The following is a 22,293-nucleotide window of genomic DNA, read 5'->3' on the forward strand; positions in this document are numbered from 1 at the left end:
AAGCGTACTGTTTGGTGGATGTGATATAGTACTTCCGAAAGTAGAAACATTTGAATTTAAAATGCTCTCATCCACACACATTAGCTTCTATTGATAACAAAATAATTTATTTCGGTTGAACTACTTGCACGTTTCAACGGTAATATTCCCTTCCCTACTTTCTGTCCTCATTTTTCCCACCTTTTTTCACCAATTTTACCTTCAAATGACCGCAATTACCGTTTCTGTGTGTCCCGTGAAAAAGCAAAAAAGGGACAATTTCCTACTAATTCACACCATCGCAATATTGCAACTTGTTTTTTTCCACCTTTCTTCATAACACACTCGATTCTTTTTTTTTGTGATTATAATGCCCCATTTAACACCTACTACTGGAACTGGTACATCAAAACGATTTTTTTTTCTAATAGTGTGCGGCACAGGAAAACGCATAGCGTACGTGTGCGGTTAAACATGCATACGGTGGTGTTATCACCATTAATGGCGCCATTGTGTTTCCAATAGAAGGGGGGAGGGGGGTTTTGTGGTTTTGAATTTTGGTAACACTAATTTTTTTTTTTGGTTTAATTCGCTAACAGAAGGGTTTTAAATTGCCTAAACAGTTCTCATTTTTATCCTCTTTTTAATTATTTTCTTTTAAAAAAAACGTACAATACTGGCCCAATAACGCTTAACGTTTTAACACATACCATCCGATTAACATCAATTTGAAAGAAAACAGTCGTACAGGGTTTCCGCGGTGGTTCTCATAATTGTGGGACATTTCCTTGATTCTTTCCTATTGGAAGTGAACTTCATATGTTGGAAATTGGATTTTATGGCCAGACTCATTGAAAAATCTTACTGGAATTTTCCAACAATGGTGCTATAGAGTCCAATTCCCAATTGAGAACTCTATGAAAACTATGAGAACTCCTGGAAAACCCTGTAAGCCATGTAGGAGAGCTTTTTCTTTGCACGAACAATTGAAATAATTTATAAGGACTCATTTTCAAAATATGCTTTCGAAGCGGGATGGGAAAAGGAAACAATAGCCGGTTCTCGCTGAACGAACGCGGGTTCTACCTTACACGCCCTCTAATATGTGACACAGAGCTACAGTACAGTTTATATTAACGGCGACAGTGGTTCTTGTGTTTTTTTCTCTCTTCATTCTACATCTACTATTTAAATTAACCATATTCTCGCCGCCTCGTCCCATCAAGCAAAGATGTTGTTACATAGACATCAAACATAAATAAGAGACAGAAGTAATATACAACAAAGGTAAGAAACGATACAAACAGACGAGCGCCAGTGGCGGGCCTACTAGGTTGAGAGAAACAGAAAGGAACCATTTTCAAATATACTCTAATTACTCCTTCGCCTTCTTCAAAGTGATCACCACCACGTGTGCGTGTGTGTGTTTGCCACAAAGTAGGCTAAAACTAAAACATCTACCACGCACACACACACACACTGTTCCCTACTAGAGCACGCGCTGTGCTCCCGTGGAAAGTCGGCCACCCTGTGCTACTAATGGCTTTCACGGATGCTTTTTCAAAACATTCACCCCACCGCCTTTTCCAAACAATGGTGCAAAAAAGGGGGGGGGGGCAGCGTCAGTCTATTTTAATGATAGTTTATCTTGTATATGTGTATAATATCGAGCCTAATGCATACACTTCTACTTAATCGACAGTCCTCAGAACACCTTCCGGAACAATCGCCGTATACTGCCCCGGCTAGATTTCCGCTCCAACACACCACCACTACCACCATTCGCCGGCAGGTCACCGTTGAACGAGACGGACAGCTTTACCGGACTCTCGCCCAGCAGCAGCAGCTTGGAGCTGGCCCCGTCCGACGGACTGGCTGATTTGGCTTTTCCTATCCTTTGGCGTTGCTGCTGCTTACCTTCCGGAGATGCAGCCACCTCCTGACTAGATGCCGGCGAGGGGGAGGATAGCACCCCTTTGCTCTGCTCCGACGACCACCAGCGGTACCAGCTGCTGTCCTGCGCGTTGCTGCGGGCGCTGTCACTCATCCCCGCATCGCCGGCACCGAGCTCGCGCAGTGCGGAACTTGTGTTGGAACTGTTACTGCTATTGCTGCTAGTGTTGGCACTACTACCACCACTACTACTGCTACCACCACTCCCGTTGGCGGCCGTACCTTTCTTGGCCGAGCGATGCTTTTTCGAGCCAAGGCTTGACCGTAGCAGCGAGCTTTTGAAAAATGCAGGCGACGAAAGGCGTCGCGATGACTTTGTCGCGGCTTTCTGCTGAACCCCGCCATCGAGCGAGTCTTCCCCGCTCGGTGACATCCCGCTGCTACCGTTCCTATCGGACAGCGTGGTCATGGTGGTGGCGGCGGTGTTGGCCGTTCCATTCATCTTTCGCATCTCCATTTCGTTCGGCGTCAGTCCGGCCTCCGCCGTGGAAGCGTTCGAGCCGGGCATATACTCGTCGTACGACAGGTCGCTTGCCGTGGGTATGATAAACTCGTCGTTATCTTCCAGGTAGGGCAACTCATCGATACGGCTGCTTGTGTCCTTCTCCGGTGTTTGCTGTCCGCCACCATTCACCATCTGTCTCGCTTCAATCATCGACAGGGAACGTTTCGCTGGTTCGTGACTAGAAAATGCAACGCCCTGTCCGGTCGCCAACGGTGTCGAGCTGCTAATGACGCCCATCATCGACGGTGCCGACACTTTGCGGTGCTTTTGTTTTGACTTTTTCCGCTCCATAGCCAGCGGGGGCACGGATGACTGTGGCGGCACTCCCACTTCCCTCGCATCGTCATCGATCAGCAGATTCACGTACGTGCCGCTTATGTTAAGTGCCTCCTCGCTCGGGCGCTTTTTGCGCAACCGACCCGGCGACAAGCTCGTGGCAACTGTGGACGGTTCAGCCGTTGCAATAATGATGCCCGATGCGCTGCTGACCGTACTGCCAGTTAAATCTACCGAGCCACCGCTCGTCGGCATTCCGTCGATGGATTTGCGCCGCAGCATGCGCCCGCGGATTGGTTTGGCGTCCGAACCCACCTGGGCCAGTTCACGATCGATAACACTTTTCGGGAGCGGTACCGGGTGCTGTTGCTGCTGATGCTGCCCTTCCAACGGATGGCCCGCTGTAAGACGATTCACACTCCTCGCTACCGATCTGACCATTGCGAGTAGTGTGAACAGCATCAGTACGATCATCGTCAGCACGGCCAGCGCAATGTTGCGCCAATCGGTAGCCGTCGCTTGAAAGTCTACCAGCTCCTGTCGCAAGCGTTCGTTCACCTCGCGCAGCTTCGTTTCGCTGTCGGCCATCCGCTGATTCTGTTCCTGGATCTCGTGCAACGTTTTCGCGTACGAATGCTGCAGCTCCTCCACCTGCTTCCGGTAGCGGCGGCTCAGCTCCTCCAGATACTGTCCCGAGAGGCTCATGTTACGCTCGAGCGCCTAAAAATAGAGCAAAGGAAGACAATAAGAGAGTGTTGAAAACTAAAAAGAACACTTTTTCTACTTCTATTTGGCATAACGTCCTGTGCGAAGACATGCCGGTCTATACAGGCGAGACTTAATTCACTATCACGCACAGCCGTATATAAAGTCAGTCCTTGCTACGGTGGGAACGGTCCATTGTAGGCTTGAACCAATTATCTCATGACGAGCATCTTATTGAGTTGTTCGAGTTGACGACTGTACCACGGGATCGCCCCCTTATACCTGATGAAAAGAACACTTATAAATCATAAAATCACGACCTCTTACCTTTATTCTATTCGATAAGCGAAGAAAAACGCTTTCCGGCTGCACTTTCTGCTGTCCAGTGGCCATGCCTGGGGTGACCGTGGTAGCAGCGGGACCTGTCGTGAACGCTCCACTTCCGGACGGGCCCGTTCCAGCCATTTCGGACTGATCGTCGATCGTTTCCCAATGTTGATTGTTGGCAAAGTCTTCCTGCTGCTGTTGTTGCTCCTGTTCCTTCTGTCCATCCACATTTTGAGACGCTTCATCCCGTTCCGGTTCGGCTGGAGTTGCAGCAGGTGGCGTCGGTTCGGTAGCAAACATGTTTACATCCTCTTTGGACGCATTTTCACTACCAGATGGATCAATTGCTACATCTCTAGGTGGTGATCCCTTTTCACTGTCTTCCTGAACGGCATTTTGTTCCTGCTGCTCTCCCTTCTCATTGCCATTTTGCGCAGTCGTTTCAACGTCTAGCGTTTGCTCCACCTGATGCTGCTGATGATGCTCTCCCTGCTTGGTATTTTCGCCCTGTGGTAGATCCAACGCATTCTGGCTAGGCCCATCAACACCAGCCACCACACTTCCATCAATTTCACGACCCTCCGCATCGCTAGCCTCCACCTTCGCCAGCAGCTTCAGATCAAACGCCACCGTATTGCAAAGCCCGGCCACCAGCTCGTCCGGCAGCAGGTTCAGCACGCTGTAGCGCATATTCAAGCAGACGGAAGGGTACACCGTCACCAGCTCGCCCGCACCCTCGCTCTCGCCCTGCAGCGACCGCGGTAAGTTAAATCCTAACACGTTGGCACATAGAAAATGCTGGGCGGAATCGAACGCGTGCTCGATTCGCGCCACCCCTAGTAGACTAGTGAGAAGATTGTGTTTGCAATTCATCAAGGACTCGAGCCGAGCCCGGAAATGGTCGGTGCAGTTAACGCAACGTATCGTATAAGCTAGTGTAACACAGGATGGTGAGGCTGGCGATGGCAGGCCGGTCAGCACGTCCGTCAGTGGAATTTTCCCCCCCGGCGACGGATGACTTCCCGGTGTGGCCGCATCGTTACTTTCGTTGCCGCTTTTACCGAGCGCTTCGGCAGCTTTCTTCACCATGTTCATCACCACCTCACCGGCGGATTTTAGAATGTTGTTTGGATTTTTGCCCCCTTTCGGAGCTCCCGTCGTCGCGTCGACGCCTTGCTGCGGCTCTACCGTTTGACCGTCCCGCTGCGCCACGCCACCGTTGATCACGAATCGTTTGTCGGCAAGCGTTCCTTCCCCTCCGGCCACGGGCTTACTTTTATCCGTAAAAGGATCCTTGCCCACTCCTGCTCCACCCAATACCGCCACCAGCTCATCATCATCATCGTCCTCGTCCGGCTGCAACGGTGTGTTGTCCGTCTCGAACGCTTCAAACTCCGACGTACCGTACACACGGAACAGCGAGACCGGACAGAAGTGTTCCTGGTTGTAGTGGGACAGAATCTCGACCCGCACAAACTTCCCGAACAGATGCGGATGCAGCAGAAAGCTCTGCACGTCCCGCTCGTCCTTGGCCGTAAACTGGCCCACGTTCGCCCAATCGCGCGTCGGAAAGCGATTGCTTACCGACACGCTAAACTCTTTCGGCGAGGACGAAAACAGCTCAAAGTTGGCCAGCTCGATGCGTTCCGCCTGCACCGGTTCGCACAGCTCCACCACGAACCAAATCTTGCTCGTGCACGGGTTTAGCAGATACTCGTCCTTCGGTGCGGTAAGCACCGAACCCGTACTCTGCGCTTCCGGGTTGGAGGCAATAATCTTTGCGCCACACTCCGGGGCAGCGTAGTTTTTGGCGCGCAGCTTCATCGAGCCGGTGCCCGCCTTGCTGCCGGCCGGTTTGGTGCCCTTCTTCATCGCGGACGCATTGACCACCTCGCCGAGCTTCTTCTCCGCCTCGGCCATCTGTTTCTGGGCCCACTCGCTAAACACGGGCATTGGGTTTTCCTCCGTTAGGTTCACCTCGAGCTGCTTCGATGGTGGCAGCACGGTGGGAGCTGTTGCATCGGTAAGCGTTGCTTCGGCTGTAGTTTCTTGCGTTGCAGCGGGTTCGCCGGAAGGTGTACTACTACTAGCGGGTCCCTCGGTTGGGTCTTTCGCGGGGATCATCACTAGCAACGGCTGTTCGTTCTCTTGGCCGTCGCCGATTGAAAGATCCTGCTGATCGACGGCTGTTGTTCCGTTGGCAGGAGCCTCTTCCTCGCCGGCCAACTGTCCGTGATCGTTGCCGTGCAGTGGAACCGTCGTTTGAACAGTGTGCACATTGTTGTGCGATAGATTCTTCAACGTTGCCTCCAAGTTCTCCTCCAACTTGCTCTCGATATTGTTCAACTCGTGGTGCTGATTGTCCACCAGCGTGATGATCGATGGTGGACCTGGAATGTCTTGTAATCTAAAATGAGACGCAGAAAAGATAAGGAAAAGGATATTAGTCTACGTTAGGGTTAAGCTTACATGCAAAGAGTAATTACAATCTTGCCAATAGCAACAGATCAAACAAATTGTAGAGGATCATCATCACCACTCAAAGGAGGCTGATCAACAACTGATCTTCATGGTGGCAAAACTTGCTCCTACGACTCTCTCTCTCTCTCTATCACTTCTAACTGTAATCAGCCATCCATCCAGTCCAAAATGTCATTGCAATTGCCATCTCAGGCCAATCACCAACAGCACTAGCTCAACAAATTTCTACTTGAGAGATCACAACCACCGTGAGAGCAAAACAAATCAAACGAAACCGAAAGCCCAACTTCCTGATGCACCACTACTACCACACCACCGACCGAACGACGTGATCTACCCAGCGTGACAGAGATGACACGTGATAAGCACGGCGACCACACTTCACACAGGTGCGTGCGATTGCCGTGACGCCTGCCTGTTCTGTCAGCGTTTGTTTTGTTGATGTTTACATTTTACGATATATTTTCTACTCAAATACACCGTACGCTGCCTAACCTTGACTGCGCTTTCGAACTGCGTGCGTGCACCGCCGTTTCAAGTACGCCGCGTGCGCTCGCGCACCACTCGGGAAGATCAAGCGTGAACACTACTGTCCAATCCACCTCGTTCAACTTGGACTTGACGGGTGCTGTGTTTGGAAGTACTATTTTTACACATTATCAGCCGGCGGGCGACTTCCTCGTACCATAATTACTACTGCCTCGTCTTTGCATCGGTACCACGGTGGAAAGTGTTTGCTTTGCGCAAGCAAAGTCATACCACAGCGCACTGTCGTCGTCGTCGTCGGCGTCGCAATCGACATCCATCATGCGGCGGATGGACATGATCGTACAGGGGTGTGTGCAGTGTTTAGTGCATATTTACGGCATAATGTTGTTTGTAGTGGCGTAGAACAAACAGCCTAACGATGGCATGCCCAAACACCTCACGAAGCTGTTACGACGGTTGTTACGACATAATACGATCGTTTAGAAATACACAAGAACTTCTGCATTTAGTAACACACGTTCGAAGTCTTTAAATTAACTCGATCTTCAAAAGACAACATATTCAAATACCATCAATAAAATGATCAAGAACAATACAACACAAAGTGTTACTAATTTAAATCAAATTCTAACCGTCCAATGGCTTCAATTTTCACCTGTTTCTTCATTGCCAAAAGCACTCTTTGTCCGTTGAATTCTACGGCAGCACCCGCGCACACTTACCCATCGTGGTAGAGGTTGGAGATGGCCACGATCTGCGTGATCAGCGCAACCCAGCAGAAGGTCACCAGCACGGTGAGCTTACGCATTCTGCCGGCCCGTTCCGTGATCGCACCGACCAGCCACATCGAGAGCTGCCATTTAATGTAGCAAAACGCGACCAGGTACAGATTCACCACCATGTAAAGATCGACCGTCGGTAGATGCAGCATCCGACCGCCGGGCTAACGAACAACGATCGTCGCTGGCAACGCTGGCTCTAACTGTCTTTTCGCTGGTGTGAAACATAACCACATTGAGCTGGCGCCTAAACCCGTGGGGACACCACCCCAACACACTCTCACACACTAATCACACCTTTCTTGCAACGGATCTACGGGAGATAGAAGCTTTCACGGCTCTGATGGATTGATCACGATCGCTACACTAGGAGAAGATTTGATAATTTAGCTGTTAATCAACACTTTGGCTCACGATCGGGTTGTCTCTCGAACGTACTGGAGAGCTGCGCGTTTGCTGACGCACGCCGCCAGACTCCAGCTGTCTCAGAACGGGAAGTACGAATGTGTGTCTACAGAACTGTGCCGTGTGTTTGTCAAACAAGAACAATCGCAGCCGTTTCACTAGAGCACCGGAATTGAAAAAAGCTGTTAGCAAAACCGACACACTGTTCGTCACTGTTCGTCGGGCTTACTGCCGTACTGGTGGCGTAATGCACTTTTACTGGAACTGAATTTTTAAACATTTGTCATTATCCATCGGGCGGTAAATGGGTGGGTAAAATGGATGATGTCCCCTGGCGCTTGTCCAACAGGGCACAGTTTGCTTATGTGTTCCGTATGCCAACAGTACGTCCCCCTCTGAACCCTACATTTTGTGCAACGCCGACTCGGTCGCATTTTGTGGGAACAACATGAACAGACAATTTGCATATCTATCTTTGTGTGACGTGTAAGCGTTGAGGTGATTGGAGGGAACAATGTGGAACAGTTGTTGCTAAAAACCTCAATTACCATGCAAAAGCAGATTCATTAGTATTGGGTCCTTCTTACTTCCAGAATACTAAATTTCTTACACAGTTTTTTTTTGCCACCGTCAATAAACGTTTACTATAGTAACTACGGAGAAACGGTCTGGGATGGGAATCAATTGCATCCGGCCTTGTAGCAGCCAACTCAGCTACCGAACAGCCTACCGGGACCAGCGCAATAAAATGCATTAGATACCAATCTGAATCCAACAAAAAATAAACCACAGGCTACTATGACGTCATACTTGACGTGCCTTAAAAATAATTGACTTTAAACTATCAGTGACGTATTGATTTAATCCACATAACAAGATAGTAGGCACTTCCTTACCGGGACATGAACTAATGACGCACCTGTTGTTAAGTGATACAAGTTAACGACTGTGCCATGTGACCGGCAGATCAAATGACCGTTGTTTATGTTTAAAGCCCAATTAAAGCGCAATTCTAGATCAAATGACACCGACGTGATACTACGGAAATGTCACACTTATAATAGTACACGACATAAACTGTATCCCACGTGACACGTGAGCTAAAGAATACTAGAATTACTAAACCAGCTCATCCCAATATCACCACAACAACAACAATCACACCACCGAGCACACGCCCATCATTCGGAGGTGCCATCCGTATCATATCGTTACAATCACTTTCAAGCACATTTACATTTCAAGGTCTTCTCATTTTAATGAGCGCAACACATGTGTGTTTTGGGCCAAACGTGATCACTTCCAGTCCAGCGGGCGGGGTAACATGATGCCCATCAGCCGTTCGCTTCCAAAATCTGACGGAAGTATCACCACTGCTTGTAGAGGGTGAAGATACAATTGGAAGATATTTAATTACACTCTTTGTGGTGGTGGTACAGTGTGTAGTGTTTGTTGCAAACCGCAGATTTCAGACGCCATTCCCATGATTGGTGAGGGATCATCTGTCGGAATATCTCTGTCTTTCTCGAGTTTCAGGGAACTGTTGAAAGGTCTGAGTGCTGAATCTGTTCGGACGAGTCCGGGCCTCTCCAATACATCTAATGGATGTATAAATAGGCTTTACTGGAATATCCTTAGCAATTCTTCGTATCGTATCGGAAGTATTCAAATCCAGATAAGATTTTAACGAAAGGCACGGCACCACGAGGAAGACTACCAAGCATTCTTTAATAACAAAGAAAAAGCAGTAAAACAAAAGGAACATCAGAAGATATTCTAAAGATAAAAAGAGGGTAGATGCGCTCATTCACACAATCAATTAGGCGTACAATTCGCGTCACATTTGGCAAACGCATGTGTCAAGCTTGTATGAGAAATCAAGGAAAGATGCCAAGGTTTCGTTGAAGCTATATTGAAGCAAAAAATGCAAACACTGTTATACTTATTTGCTGAATAAATGATTCAGATAGAACATACTGAACTCTTATTTTGAATTCTGAATGTGATGACTAAGTTGTTTAGAGATAAAAACGATAAAACCTATTCCCAATAAGTGCTACAGCTGTATGTGTATGCATGGTGCTGGTACCGAACCACCCTAGACTACAAAATATAACTACTAATAATAAAAAAAACGCCATCAGCAAACAAAACGCCAACCGATAATGCGCGATAGTCGAAATAGCGCAAAAGTCGTCTGTTCCACCACGAAGCGCATCGCGATTTGTCCACGTCACACGCGTTGTTGTTTACCGTAAGCGCCCCTCGCTTAAACTGTTGATTGCTTGAGAGGAAGGGAGGGAGGATCAACAACGCACTACGACAGCGCCACTGAAACACCAACACACTATCAAAGATCGCGTTGTATTGCAATTCAACAACGATTCCCGCGGTCGTGTGCGGGCAAACCGCGAGCTGTAAATCATCGTACGCTGCGCTTCGGGTGACGTTTACAAGAGTGAAGGTGGTGTAAATTCCTAACGCTTTATGATAAGGAATGTGGGGAATTGTGATGACTTTTTTTCCTAAGCGGAGGACGGACAGCATCATTGAGCGGACGAACAAAGTGCCGCTTGAAACCGACCATAGGTTTCCCTGAGAACAGTGATCCCCCGCCTTGAAGATTCTAATCGAACCGAGAATTAAGTAATCGGAGCTCTGGTTGTGAGCTGATAAGCGCATCGCTTACGCCTCTCTGGAGGTTGGAGAAGTTCCCCGAACGTCTAATCTAGAAACATCTTCGCAAGGCGTTTTTTATGCGGTCGCTAAAAAAAAGCCCCCGTCTACTGAAGCCGTTATCAACGGCGCTACGGAGTACACAGACGAGGCGAGGAGGACACCTCATTGAAATTCAGCAACTGATTAGACTTCCAAGTTTGAAATTCGTCTCAAACATGGCTCAAAAACTAACCCCATACACATGGTCGAACGTTTCTGTCGGACGACAACGTCCGGGGGCCAAACACATCTGCGACGCAATTCTGTGATCTTCAGGGTCGTCCGTCGGTGTGACGCCTTCGGAGCGGGGTGTAACAATTGCTCGCCATTGTGGAGCCAACCAACAACCAACCAAAGTCCGTTCTGTTTTGCTCCGCACTCAGCAGCGCGCACGATCGATACTGTGGGATCGATTAGTTCCGTGCCAATGCCAAGAGTAAAGGGTCAAGTGCTGTCAGCGAGCAAGTGTTAAGGGGTTACCGTGTGGGGATCGGGTGTTAGAAAATAGACACATTCGAGCCTCATTCAATATGTAACACCTTCGCAAGGGTTAGGGAACACTTTGTAGATTAAGGTGTCATTAGACGCGTACTGTATGTTGTCAACGCATTTCCATGGAGATAGTGATGTTCGGGGTGGCAAAATGTGGTGTTCCAATAGTCAGAATAATCAGGCTTTTAGCTTAAGTAATATACAATATGCATCCAGGCGATACAAACAATGTTTATACAGCGTAAGACACAAAGATAACCGAATATCCCAATATCCCAATTCCATGGAATAGGATACACTTCAAATATAATACATATGCTTTATTCTACCACATCCAAACACGCACTGTTACTCTCCAAAAACCTCGCTCAACATCACGATTGTCCTTATTGCTCGATCTTACAATCACCTGTGTAACCCCTTTTACTCAACCTTCCAAGCAAGGTTCCAATGACAAAAAGTGACACCAGAGCGCGCGAATGTGGCATTCTACCAGCACAAACTTCTACACAGGCAAAGGCCGAAAATGCTGCCGAGGTTTGAAAGTGGGACAGAACGTTACCAAGCAGAACCAGCTTTCCGAAAGAACACATTTCGGAACCGGTTTCTCGGTCTCGACCCTCTCACAATGCATAGTGCCGTTTTTGGGGTCTCTTTTGCAATTCCAATGGAAATAGCGACAACGTATTGAAAATTATTCCAAAAAAAAGGTCTCCAATTATTGGAAAATGCTAATCTCTATTGCTCAATATCTTTGCGTTACATCAGTCACCATTGCTAGGTAATGTCCACCTGCTCCCATCGATCGAGGCTTTCACTTTCACTATTATCAAAGCACATTGCCACTTCCTGCACCACTTCCCCCCAGAAATGCACCTTAATTGGATGGGAATAGTTTACTTTTCGTAGACAAACCCATAATGGGGATGCTGGTACTTTTGCGTCCTTCCATTTTCTTTTGGATTCTTACTTCTTTCCCATGCTCTCACATTCACTCACGTCACCCAGCCAGCCAGCAGAGCTGCCGCAACGAACGACGCATTGCGTCAGAAAACTGGCCACCGAAAAAACCGGTGCCATAGAGTGCTGGTGCTCGTCGTTCGTCGAGCCAGAGCAGCTTGATAAATGCACACCACGTGTAGCGCCCGACCGCGCTGCCGCTTAGGGAGAGGGGCAAGTTTTCTAAACGAAACATGTGTTCAAACCCTTTTACTGGAGCGTGATTGAATGCTTTCTCTTCTGTGTGAGTTTGTGTTTGCAAAATCCGGAAGCTAATGAGCCGAAGCAGATCACTTCAAATGGTTGACTACTAAAAAGCTTCTACTTTCTTTTAACACAGCTGCAGTCTTTTGGGGTCGGTTTTGTACTCTCTAAATGACATAATTCTGCTTCCTCGTGATTAAATTGGAGCACACCCCACCGGAGCCCTAAACCCACACAGCTGCATGATCATTGGAACACTTGCGCCAGTTGTTTTTTGTTACATTTCATAAGTGTACACCACTGTTCACATGGTGTGATGTTGATTGCACTTTTTCTCATTCGTCACTAAGACTAGCAGCTCTATAGCAACCATTGGCTTACAGGCAAAGAGAGAGCTGGAGTACAAACACACACACGCAACATGAAAATTCCATTTCGTGTATGGTCGGTCCAGGGCACGGCGGCGCCAGAACACAACTCTCCAAGTTCTCCAGCTCATGCAGGAACGTTATCAAATGCCACTTCACTTCAAGCAAAGAAGTAATGACAAATTAGGAGGGGGTGCTAAATGGTTATTGGCAGCCAGGAGTCAACGACTTCGTTTAGCGTGTTGTACAGAATTGCCCCACAATATATGTGGAACGGTTGGAAAGTGATGAAAATGAACGGCAGCTTCGAAAGGCACATGTTATTGTTTCCTAAAACAACAGAGAAATATAGCATTAACAATTGCTCACAATAATAAAACATATTCAGCAAAACAGTAGCTAAAGGATAGCTTTAAACCCCAACGCTAACGAAATGCTTCTTTCCAGTAACTTTAACCCTTCAACTTGTTCCACGTTGCAACAGCGAACCCCATTCCAGACGTCGGTCGCCCACACAAATACAAAATAATGATGGAAACACCCTGCCTACTGCGTGTGCCTGTAGGACAAGCGCGACCAGCAGCGACCGTCGTGTCGTCTGCATCTGGGGGAGTTTCATGCTATTCCACCCTACACGAGAGCACACCAACACACACACACACAGACCAACGTTTTATCCCACACACAATTTGCTTGCCACAGAAGCACTGTTAGATTCACATCTTGCCCAAGATGATTAAGAACACAGTTGTTGCAGAGAGCTTCTTTTTCTATATTGAGCTCACTTGTACACACACGAACACGGTTCTACTACACGGATATCGCATTGGGACATAGATTATTCCATGCCACTTTGATTGCACTAATTTAGTAAACGCAACGCAACGAAAGAATGTAGCACCAGTGGTAAATACCGCTGCCGGTACACAGAAAAAGGCCAGTGGCCACACCGCACATCAGCTGAATGAATGAATGAATGCATTTTTATGCTGGCAAGAGAGCACCACACAACACTACTTGGCACAGTACCACTATACGTGCTCGCATTGCACGAAACACACCACACCACGGTCAATGTCGATGATAATGATGATGAGGCCGTTTTTGTCAAGTTTCAGCGTCGTTTGAACCGACCGCACAGGCATGGTTAAAGGCAACGTTCACATCCTGGCAAACCACGGCACACTTTGTTTTGCTAATGGGTTGCAGGGGATGATGGTACGCGTCCAACAACGGGACACTGTGCTGTGTGACATAATATCGACCCGGTGGTGTGGCGTGTGACTTTATTTTCAAAGTGCTAACATTCACAATTAGTGTAACGCACCCATTATCACACGTTTTGTTGTCTGTTTATGACACAATAGTTTGCAAAAATGACAATTTCCTAATTCAATTTCTGCACAAACTAAAGCGCACCTTAGAACCTAAACATCACACGCACACACACCTTTGATAAGAAAAGTCGAAGCAACAAAGCAACAAACTAATACCGTTTCACTAGAAACAAAAGGAAAAGCACGACCCACAGCACACTCTACTGCCTCTCGTGAGAAGGCAAGCAAACCGAAACCCCTCACGAGAAACGAACGAGCGAACAACTCAATTGACACTGAAACCTTCGTTGGCTGAAACCGCAAGCAAGCCCGCCACCGGACACGACCACAACGACGACGACGGCGACGATGACGACCGTGGCGCACCCTACCCTCTTGGCTGCCACCGAGCCCCGTTGATAATCATACCGAATGGCGCCCGGCGACACCCGCCGGCATACAGCAACTAACCACCACCCCCCCGTCGTATCCTCTCCTAGCACTTGTGCACGCATTCCATGGCGGAAGATCAGCTGCAAACGTCATCAGCGCTTTGCTCTCGCTCTCGTCGTCGCTCTGTGGGTTTCATCTCGTCGCTGGGATACTGCTCGATGCTCACGCAATTCACGATATGATAATGGATACTAAACAGGGGAGGGGGGCATGTTGCCGGAGGATGTACACACTCACGAGACAGAAGCATGAGAGAGGCTTTGGAATGCTATGCTAACCGCTCACAACCGCTGATGCTGCTGCTGGTAACGTGGCCAGAACTTCTTCTTGGTGCACTTTTGTGCATAATAGTTACTCTCTCTCATACCCACAGTCTGTCTCTCTGTCTGTACTAGTGATGTGCTATTTGGAGCGCACTCACGACACCGATCCGACTCCGGTTAATTTTAGTCCGATTCCGACTCCGGCAAAATCCGAGCAACCAGCTCCGCTCGGAGTCGTTTGGAATCGTCCGAAGTCGTCCGAGGTCGTGCGGAGTCGTTCGGAGTCAGAGTCGTTCGGAGACAGAGTCGTCCGGATTCGTCCGGAGTCGTTCGGAGTCATCCAGAGTCGTCCAGAGTCATTCGGAGTCATTCGGAGTCGGAGTCGTCCGGAGTCGTCCGGAGTCGTTCGAAGTCGTTCGAAGTCGTCGGAGTCATTCGGAGTCGACCGGAGTCGGAGTCATTCAGAGTTGTCCAGAGTCGATCGGAGTCAACCGTAATCGCCGTCAGAGTCAACAGGAGCCGCCCGGTGCAATATGTGTATGATCAGCCATTTCATTTCGTTATGTTTTTTTTCACTTTGCGCGTGCACTGCGTATACAGGCCTTTGTTTTGCAGGCCAACTCCTGCCGACTCGGGACGACTTCGACTCGGACGACTCTGACTCCGATTCCAGACAACTCCGACGACTCCAAAAGACTCCGAACGACTCCGAATGACTCCGACGCTCAACGACTCCGGCCAACTCTAGGCAACTCCGGCCAATTCCGAACGACTCCGAACGACTCGGGATGACTCCGACTCTCAACGACTCCGGTCGACTCAGGACGACTCCGGGCGTTTCGGAATGATTCCGGACGATTCTGGAGGACTCTGGGCGATTCCGGACGATTCCGAACGACTCCGGACAATGATGGGCGGACCTACTTTCCGGAGTCGATTCCGATATTGTTGGAGTCGGATTGGAGTCGATTCCGAAATTGTCGTAGTCGGATCGGAGTCGACTCCAGATTTTTGCCAACTTTACCCATCACTAGTCTGTACAGCATAGTGCCTTCGTCAAATACGGTCCGGGTACATACAGCCTACTACGGCGGGTTGTTATGCCTACGCACTTGCCGCTCAACCGGTCCTCAGCAAGAGGAAGTAAGTACCCTATTTGGTGTTGCTGCGAAGGCTACTGCTTGCTGTTAGTGCGTTCTTCCATCTCCATCTTGGATAATCACAGCTGTGCCTTAAACGATCAAAACGACTTATTTGTTTATCACAAACTTAGCTGACAACAACATGATTAGTATTCCTCTATCGACTAATAGGCAAGACCTTGCAAATCCCCGCAAGTAACGAACCAGTCAAGGAAGTAAATTCTACTATCAATTAATTCGTACCGATAAACTATAACACTTTGCACAAGCCATTGGGACATCTTTAACTGACTCTCTCCTCTATCCAGTGTGAAACGATTGCAATCTCCTACCGTGTGTAGTAATAAAGCGTCTTCGACCCACTTCAATCTTCTCGCCATTTCATCACTTCTTTTACACCTAATCAGTCGGCTCGTGGGAAAGGGAGTGGGAGGCACCCAAACCCAACTATAGTTCGTCACGCGACGATAAACGTCAGCTATTCGACACCCAGCTGCAACCATCGTCACAGACACGACGTCACAAACCAACACACTGGCAGACAGACCCCTTCTTTCGAGCAGGGCCTAAAGTTGTGTCTGCCCGAACGCTCCCCATCGCCCCACCTTACAAAACATGCCAGTAATGATAAGTGACGATCGACTCCGGGCCCAACGGCAGTGGGGAGAAACTAAGCGTACATTAACCTTCCCCCCCCGTGTCGCTCGGGTGACCTCTAAAATTCAAAACACCAAATAGCGACCGGCTGCCGAGGGCGGAAATAATGATAAACGAGCAGGTTAAACAAAAACAAGGTAGAGTTTGGAGCGAAACGTTGCATAAAATGTTGCCCTTTTTCCTCAAGGTTTTGGTACGGTACACGATACGACAATAAGAATATAACTGTGTGTTTGGCTTTTTTATGGTGTTTTTTGATTCCAGTTTCAAAGCATTGTGGTTATGGCCTTGGGCCAAAAAGGCCTCCAACATACAGGGTTTTCCAGAAATTCTCGTAGCTGTGAGACACTTTATTGACTCCTTGTTACGTCAAATGAACTTAATGTAATGGGAATTGGACTCTATAGCACCAATTTTGGAAAATTCCAATAGTATCTTCAAATGAGCCTATCCAATGAGTCCAATTTCTATCATATGAAGCTCACTTCCAATAGGAAAGAATCAAGGAAGTGTCCCACAGCTATGAGAACCCCTGGAAAACCCTGGATTTGGCTTTTAAGTAAAGGGTTTGTGTAACACCATAATGTTAAAAGCCCAATATAAAAGTAACTCCAGATCGAAAATAACCTAATTGACACCCTTATCATTGTTTGTTGCAAATTCACCTTTTTTGATAAAGCAAAACATTGCAAAAAAGATTACATTACCTCCTTCTCAAATGTTCGTATATTACATAAAAAACAGGAGGTAGAAAGAGCATAGTTTGGACTTGCCTCGTCTAGCAAAGTATTCGTTCGTTATAAAAATTTATGATCCATTACATCGCAACTGCGCAATCGAGTTTAAGCAAAAGTGAAGCAAAAACACACCCCAAAAACTGAATTTATTTTAGCCACAAACCATCAACGCTTACTAAAGAGAGAGAGAGAGAGAGAGATAGAGAGAAAGGGAAAGAAGTGCTAAAGTAAACAGCAACAAACGTGCAAGAGCGCCTTAAATAATTAATCCGCGTAGGTGTATCCGCCCGACTCGACGATCGACATTAACTTGGTGATCGTTTTCCCCCGATTTTCCTCCCGTCTTTCTGAGGGCATGGTGTCATTTAACCGGGTTGGAATGTAACAGCAACACACCGCGACGTAACAACACTATGAACGCGGTTTATAATGTGTTGTTTAGCTACATGCCAAGGTCGAATGGATTTCCTTCTGCTCGTCGTCTTCACACCATTGCAGCGAGAGAGCGTTCAGTGCACCATGAAATGCACGTAGCGAACATGGATTGCGCTTTTTTGTTTTGTTTAATCACCGTTACCCCTTACATACTTTCACCCGACAGATCCCCAAGATATAGGGAACGATACGGGATCGTGTGTGTATTTATACAGTTTGCAAACAAAACGCCATCATGTGGAAAAAAGGTAAGCTGTTTGCAGTATTTTGTTGTTAAAATACTTCCGACTGTGCATCGATCGAGCAACGCCATTCCAGGCTCACGAGGAGCGGACGGATGTCTTTAGACAACAGCCACGCGTGCACAGCCTTGGACACAGTCTTACAACGAAAGAAGCCACATTTCCAGTGCGCCACGCAGCAGCACAACGACGCCAGCTTACGCATACCGAAAGCACGTGATTTTGAAGGTTGTTAAAAAGTTTAACACATGAAAAATAATAGCAACACGTGCGTAATGGCACGTGCAAGAATATGAGCGACCGAAAAGGTGCTGATGGTGGCAGTGGGGTGACCTTCGCAGTGAGAGAATTATGATTCTGGTGACATTTAAAGAGCGACCGAAAAAGAAAGCGAACCAAACCGCTCAAAATAGATCCTGTTCGATGTATCGTGTTCCCCCCGGGCTGATGGTTCCGTTCGATTACACCCCGCCTTAGAGGAGGGGGCGAAGTTACTTCAAAAAGCTTAACCGCAGTTGCGTCATCTTTCGGTCTCGCGTTTTCGATGCGAAACGGGATTCATCGGAAACTGCCATTCCAGGACACATTAGCCAGTTAGAGCGGCTCTCTTATCAGCCCGTTTGCCTTATCATCCGATGCAAGACGACACACAGCCGGATGTTCGCTCTTGTCTCTTACAGTGTCTAAAATGTGGGGAAACGGCCAAGAAACAAAGAGGGCCGGGGAGAAATCTTTGTCGCATAGCAATCACACTTACCCGCTATTAGTAACGCCAACGTTTTTGGAGATGGTTTCCAAAAATATTACATCCTTTAGATCCGGTGGCTCTTCCTGTGGCTGCTGCTGGTGCGGCTTTGCTGTGAGGATGTCTTTCTTGAGCGTATTCCTTCCACCAGCTCGTCCCGGTGCGGGCCTTTTGAGAGGTTTCGCTCCATTTCCTTCCTCCCCAGGACCGTTTTTACTCCGCACATGTCCGGGCGGTGTGCCGTTCCCACTCGAAAGCACCCGTTTGTGGGGAAAGGCTTCCTTTGCTTCGTTTACACCGCCGTTCGAGGGCAACCGTTCGCCAGCACCGTCAGTATGTTGTTGCACCAGGTTGCTTCCATCTAGCGGTTCCCGTGTTCCGGCACCATGCTGCTGCAGCTGATCGTCAGTAGTTGGCTTCAGCTTCTCCGAAGCCACTATGAGGAACAGTGTGCAACTGTGAAATTAAATAGACGACAAAAAAAAAACACGATGTTAATGCACTGCGGTTGGACTGGCCCGGTGGCCATGGTAACCCAAGTAAGATGAGCAACCGAGTGGGGGGGGGGGGGGGGGCGAGTAGTTTCCGCTGTCGGTTGCATCATCGTTGCGCCACCCCACCACGTTCGTCCCTCTTGCCATCCCGCTTGGCATGAAAGGGGAGGGTGAAAGGACGGGAAATCCATTGACGCTGCGTGGCGCTTACGTTTGGCGTTGGAGGACACTCACCTGGAAACGAGCGACACCAGTAACAGCGTGCAGTAGGTGTAGCATAAGCTAGGTTTCATTATTCCACTATCCCAGGACACATCGACACCAACTGTCGGCGTTGGGTAGATATGCAGAGAAGCTAAAAGACGCACACTCGCACACAGGCACACGCACAAGCACGCACGCACAGAACACACTTCGGTAAAGCACCTTTTAGCACACACACACACAACAGACTTGGCACCACGCACTCACAGGAAAGGAGAGGGAACAGTGCAGCTAAGGACACCCGTACTGTGTCGCCTTTTCGGATGAGGCAACCTTAGTCGCACCATACAAACTTCCCTACTAAATCACTTTATCGCGCACAGAAAACAGAGAAGAACAAAAAAACACGCAATATCCCCCCCCTTCACCGCCACACAGATTCTTTCAAGTCGGCGAATAACACACACTCTCTTTGCTTGGTAGCGAGATGGCACGGGCCACAAAACTGCCCCAACTTGGCATCCAACGGGAGGAAATTATAAGCTAAAAACTAGCATTTAGCGAAAAACACACAAACGAACACTTGCGCCTGTGGCTACAAAAAATGCAATCTGTCAGTGACGATATGCTGCGAGAACGTTTGCTCGATGCGCGCGGACGTTTTGTCTCTTTCTATCGCTTGCGTTTGCGAGCGCTCTCTCTTTCTCTTTCGCTCCCGTTTGGTTTGAAGCTGGTCAACTGACAGTTGATTCCGTGAAAAGCCGTGAGAAAATAAGGGCAGGTGTCTTGTTCAAGGCATAATTTTGCTTCGTTTTTAAAACAATTAATTTAAGAGCTACAATAGTTTCATTCGCTTTTTGATAACTCAAAATGAAGAGAAATTATTTTGAAACCAAACCAAACGATTCATTGAGAATTGAAATCACCCTTTTAAACTCAAGCCCAATTTCGCTTCATCTGTCAAACAGTTGAGCACCCCTGTGGTTGTCAAATTAACAATAACAAATATTTTCCCTTTGTGTACACTTTTTACTTCTACAAATTTTAGCAAAAATCTGCCAAAAGCACCTACCACCTTCGCCCTTCACACAGCGACGAGGTAATAATGGGTCAGGCGAACAGCCAATTCAGCGAGGACGAACTCCAGGACTACGAAGATTTGACATATTTTACGAAAAAAGAAATCTTATAGTAAGTACGCTACGCCCCATTTACCTCACTGAACAACACAAAGTGCCCTACCACTTACAAGCTCTCCACTCCCTACTGCTGTTGCTTCCTCTTCCAGTGCGCACAAAAAGTTCAAGAATCTAGCCCCGGAAAAGGTGGGCCACAACAAGAACGCGAAGCTGTCCATGAGCAAGGTCCTTGAGTATCCGGAGCTGAAGGCAAACCCGTTCGGCGATCGGATCTGCAAGGTGTTCAGCTCGAGCAACGATGGCGACATTACGTTCGAGGACTTTCTCGACATGATGTCCGTGTTTTCGGACGCTGCACCAAAGGCAGTGAAAGCCGAGCATGCCTTTCGCATCTACGGTAAATGGCGGTGGACGGACGATGGGAAGGTGGCAACTGCTGCTGATAAAACGCGTTCGATTTTTGTTTGTAGATTTCGATGGAGATGATATGATTGGTCGGAACGATCTGAAGCAGGTCATTCAACGGCTGGTCGATTACAACTCGGACCTTGGGCACAACGATATTGATCAACTGATTAATGTAAGATTTGTTCCCTATGTAGTATTTACTTATTTGCTGCTTTTATATACTTTTCTATTTTTCTCGTCGTAGAATATCCTCGAGGAAGCTGATTTGGACGACGATGGAGCACTGTCGTTTGCCGAATTTGAACATATAATCGATAAATCATCCGACTTTATAAAGTAAGTGGTCAAGCGTTTTGTCAAGCGTCTTTAAACCATACACTAATGGAATCATTTTGCTTCCAGCTCCTTCCGTATACGACTGTAATGCGCCGTTTTGCAATCCCTTTGCTCCCCCACACTAACCATCGTTCGAATAATGTGTTTTCGATCATTATATAGTCTCAAAAATCGTGATTTAATTTAAGTGTATGTGTGAGAGCGCACAATTTCATAATAAAATTGTATTTCTATCGTTTTTGAAGGACAGTTTTGACTTATCAGTTACACTTGAGACACCTCGAAACTCCCTCCCAACCGCCCCGGCTTGCTCCCTTACGGCTGCAGATAGCCCGGAAGCTTCATTCGCATGAAAATCCACGTCGTAATGAACGACACGACGATGAAGATGAAGCCCATGGCTATGAGCAGAATTTTGTTCAGCTTCGGTTTGCCCGGCGTGTGCGTCTGGTCCATGATGATGAAGCCGAGTCCTCCGATCGTGAACAGGAAGCTGCTGGCAAGCCCCTCCATGATGTACTGGCCGTTCACCCGGTACGGCATGAACGCGACCGGCCGCGAATGTCCATGCTCGTCCGTCGTCGAACCGACGCTCGGTGGCTCAACGATCACGTCGTAAATAATGCCTACAAACATTAGGGAAAAGTTTTAGCTTGAGACGGTAGCGTCCAGCGTACACATTCCAGCCGACACAAACCTCCGGTGACGAGGAAGTAGGAGAGCAGCACGAACGAGAAGACCGTCATCGCGGATGGCTGATGGAGCCATGATGGCCGCTTAAGCTTCAGGTTCGGCACCTCGAACAGAAAGAAGGGTAAGCTGTACAGTGCTTCCATTACTATTTGCTTAAACTGCTTTTCGATACAGAATTTCCCACTGCTGAGTTGTTGATACGGCGATTTTTTACACTCACACACACCCCCCTGAGCGATGCTGTCATCGATATCGGTGCATTTGACAGCTAGATGACATGTCAACATTCATGCATAATTACACGACGCAGTTTGGAAATACCCAAACAACAAATGAGAAATTGTTTGCC

General features: G+C 47.9%; 3 protein-coding genes across 10 annotated transcripts; 1 reads left to right on the forward strand and 2 right to left on the reverse strand.

Moving 5' to 3' along the window:
- Positions 1 to 85: 85 nt before the first annotated feature.
- On the reverse strand, positions 86 to 20,027 carry LOC4577947 (SUN domain-containing ossification factor). 8 transcript variants are annotated; one of them, XM_061658171.1, is made up of 4 exons: positions 19,399 to 20,027; positions 18,683 to 19,126; positions 3,746 to 6,152; positions 86 to 3,433 (listed from the first exon to the last, which is right to left on the reverse strand). In XM_061658171.1, exons 1-4 carry the CDS (start codon positions 19,455 to 19,457, stop codon positions 1,685 to 1,687), a joined length of 4,659 nt encoding a protein of 1,552 aa, XP_061514155.1. In that variant the 5' UTR covers positions 19,458 to 20,027; the 3' UTR covers positions 86 to 1,684. The 8 variants fall into 8 exon arrangements, with proteins under 8 accessions (XP_061514155.1, XP_061514162.1, XP_061514157.1 ...); XM_061658178.1 differs by lacking the exon at positions 19,399 to 20,027 and adding an exon at positions 7,438 to 7,860 and having other exon boundaries at positions 18,683 to 18,814; XM_061658173.1 differs by lacking the exons at positions 18,683 to 19,126; positions 19,399 to 20,027 and adding exons at positions 7,438 to 7,860; positions 14,174 to 14,311.
- A 301-nt stretch (positions 20,028 to 20,328) lies between these two features.
- On the forward strand, positions 20,329 to 21,491 carry LOC1277504 (calcium and integrin-binding protein 1). Its single transcript, XM_316971.4, has 5 exons — positions 20,329 to 20,559; positions 20,657 to 20,904; positions 20,978 to 21,087; positions 21,160 to 21,251; positions 21,318 to 21,491. Exons 1-5 carry the CDS (start codon positions 20,474 to 20,476, stop codon positions 21,337 to 21,339), a joined length of 558 nt encoding a protein of 185 aa, XP_316971.2. The 5' UTR covers positions 20,329 to 20,473; the 3' UTR covers positions 21,340 to 21,491.
- LOC1277503 (putative oligosaccharyltransferase complex subunit CG9662) lies at positions 21,429 to 22,221 on the reverse strand. Its single transcript, XM_316970.5, has 2 exons — positions 21,949 to 22,221; positions 21,429 to 21,877 (listed from the first exon to the last, which is right to left on the reverse strand). The coding sequence occupies exons 1-2, from the start codon at positions 22,085 to 22,087 to the stop codon at positions 21,567 to 21,569; spliced, it is 450 nt and encodes a 149-aa protein (XP_316970.4). The 5' UTR covers positions 22,088 to 22,221; the 3' UTR covers positions 21,429 to 21,566.
- Positions 22,222 to 22,293: the final 72 nt, after the last annotated feature.

Source organism: Anopheles gambiae, chromosome 3 (assembly GCF_943734735.2).
Source record: "Anopheles gambiae chromosome 3, idAnoGambNW_F1_1, whole genome shotgun sequence".
Taxonomy (NCBI): domain Eukaryota; kingdom Metazoa; phylum Arthropoda; class Insecta; order Diptera; family Culicidae; genus Anopheles; species Anopheles gambiae.

Excerpts from the sequence above, each read along its gene's own strand:
- LOC1277504 (XM_316971.4), top strand. The coding sequence starts at position 20,474 with ATGGGTCAGGCGAACAGCCAATTCAGCGAGGACGAACTCCAGGACTAC. Across the intron at positions 21,088-21,159 it reads ATATTGATCAACTGATTAAT|AATATCCTCGAGGAAGCTGA; the intron begins GTAAGATTTGTT and ends TTCTCGTCGTAG. Across the intron at positions 21,252-21,317 it reads AAATCATCCGACTTTATAAA|CTCCTTCCGTATACGACTGT; the intron begins GTAAGTGGTCAA and ends TTTTGCTTCCAG.
- LOC1277503 (XM_316970.5), bottom strand. The coding sequence starts at position 22,087 with ATGGAAGCACTGTACAGCTTACCCTTCTTTCTGTTCGAGGTGCCGAAC. Across the intron at positions 21,878-21,948 it reads CTACTTCCTCGTCACCGGAG|GCATTATTTACGACGTGATC; the intron begins GTTTGTGTCGGC and ends TAATGTTTGTAG.
- LOC4577947 (XM_061658171.1), bottom strand. The coding sequence starts at position 19,457 with ATGAAACCTAGCTTATGCTACACCTACTGCACGCTGTTACTGGTGTCG. Across the intron at positions 6,153-18,682 it reads GTTGGCGTTACTAATAGCGG|ATTACAAGACATTCCAGGTC; the intron begins GTAAGTGTGATT and ends GTCTCATTTTAG. Across the intron at positions 3,434-3,745 it reads GCTTATCGAATAGAATAAAG|GCGCTCGAGCGTAACATGAG; the intron begins GTAAGAGGTCGT and ends CTCTATTTTTAG.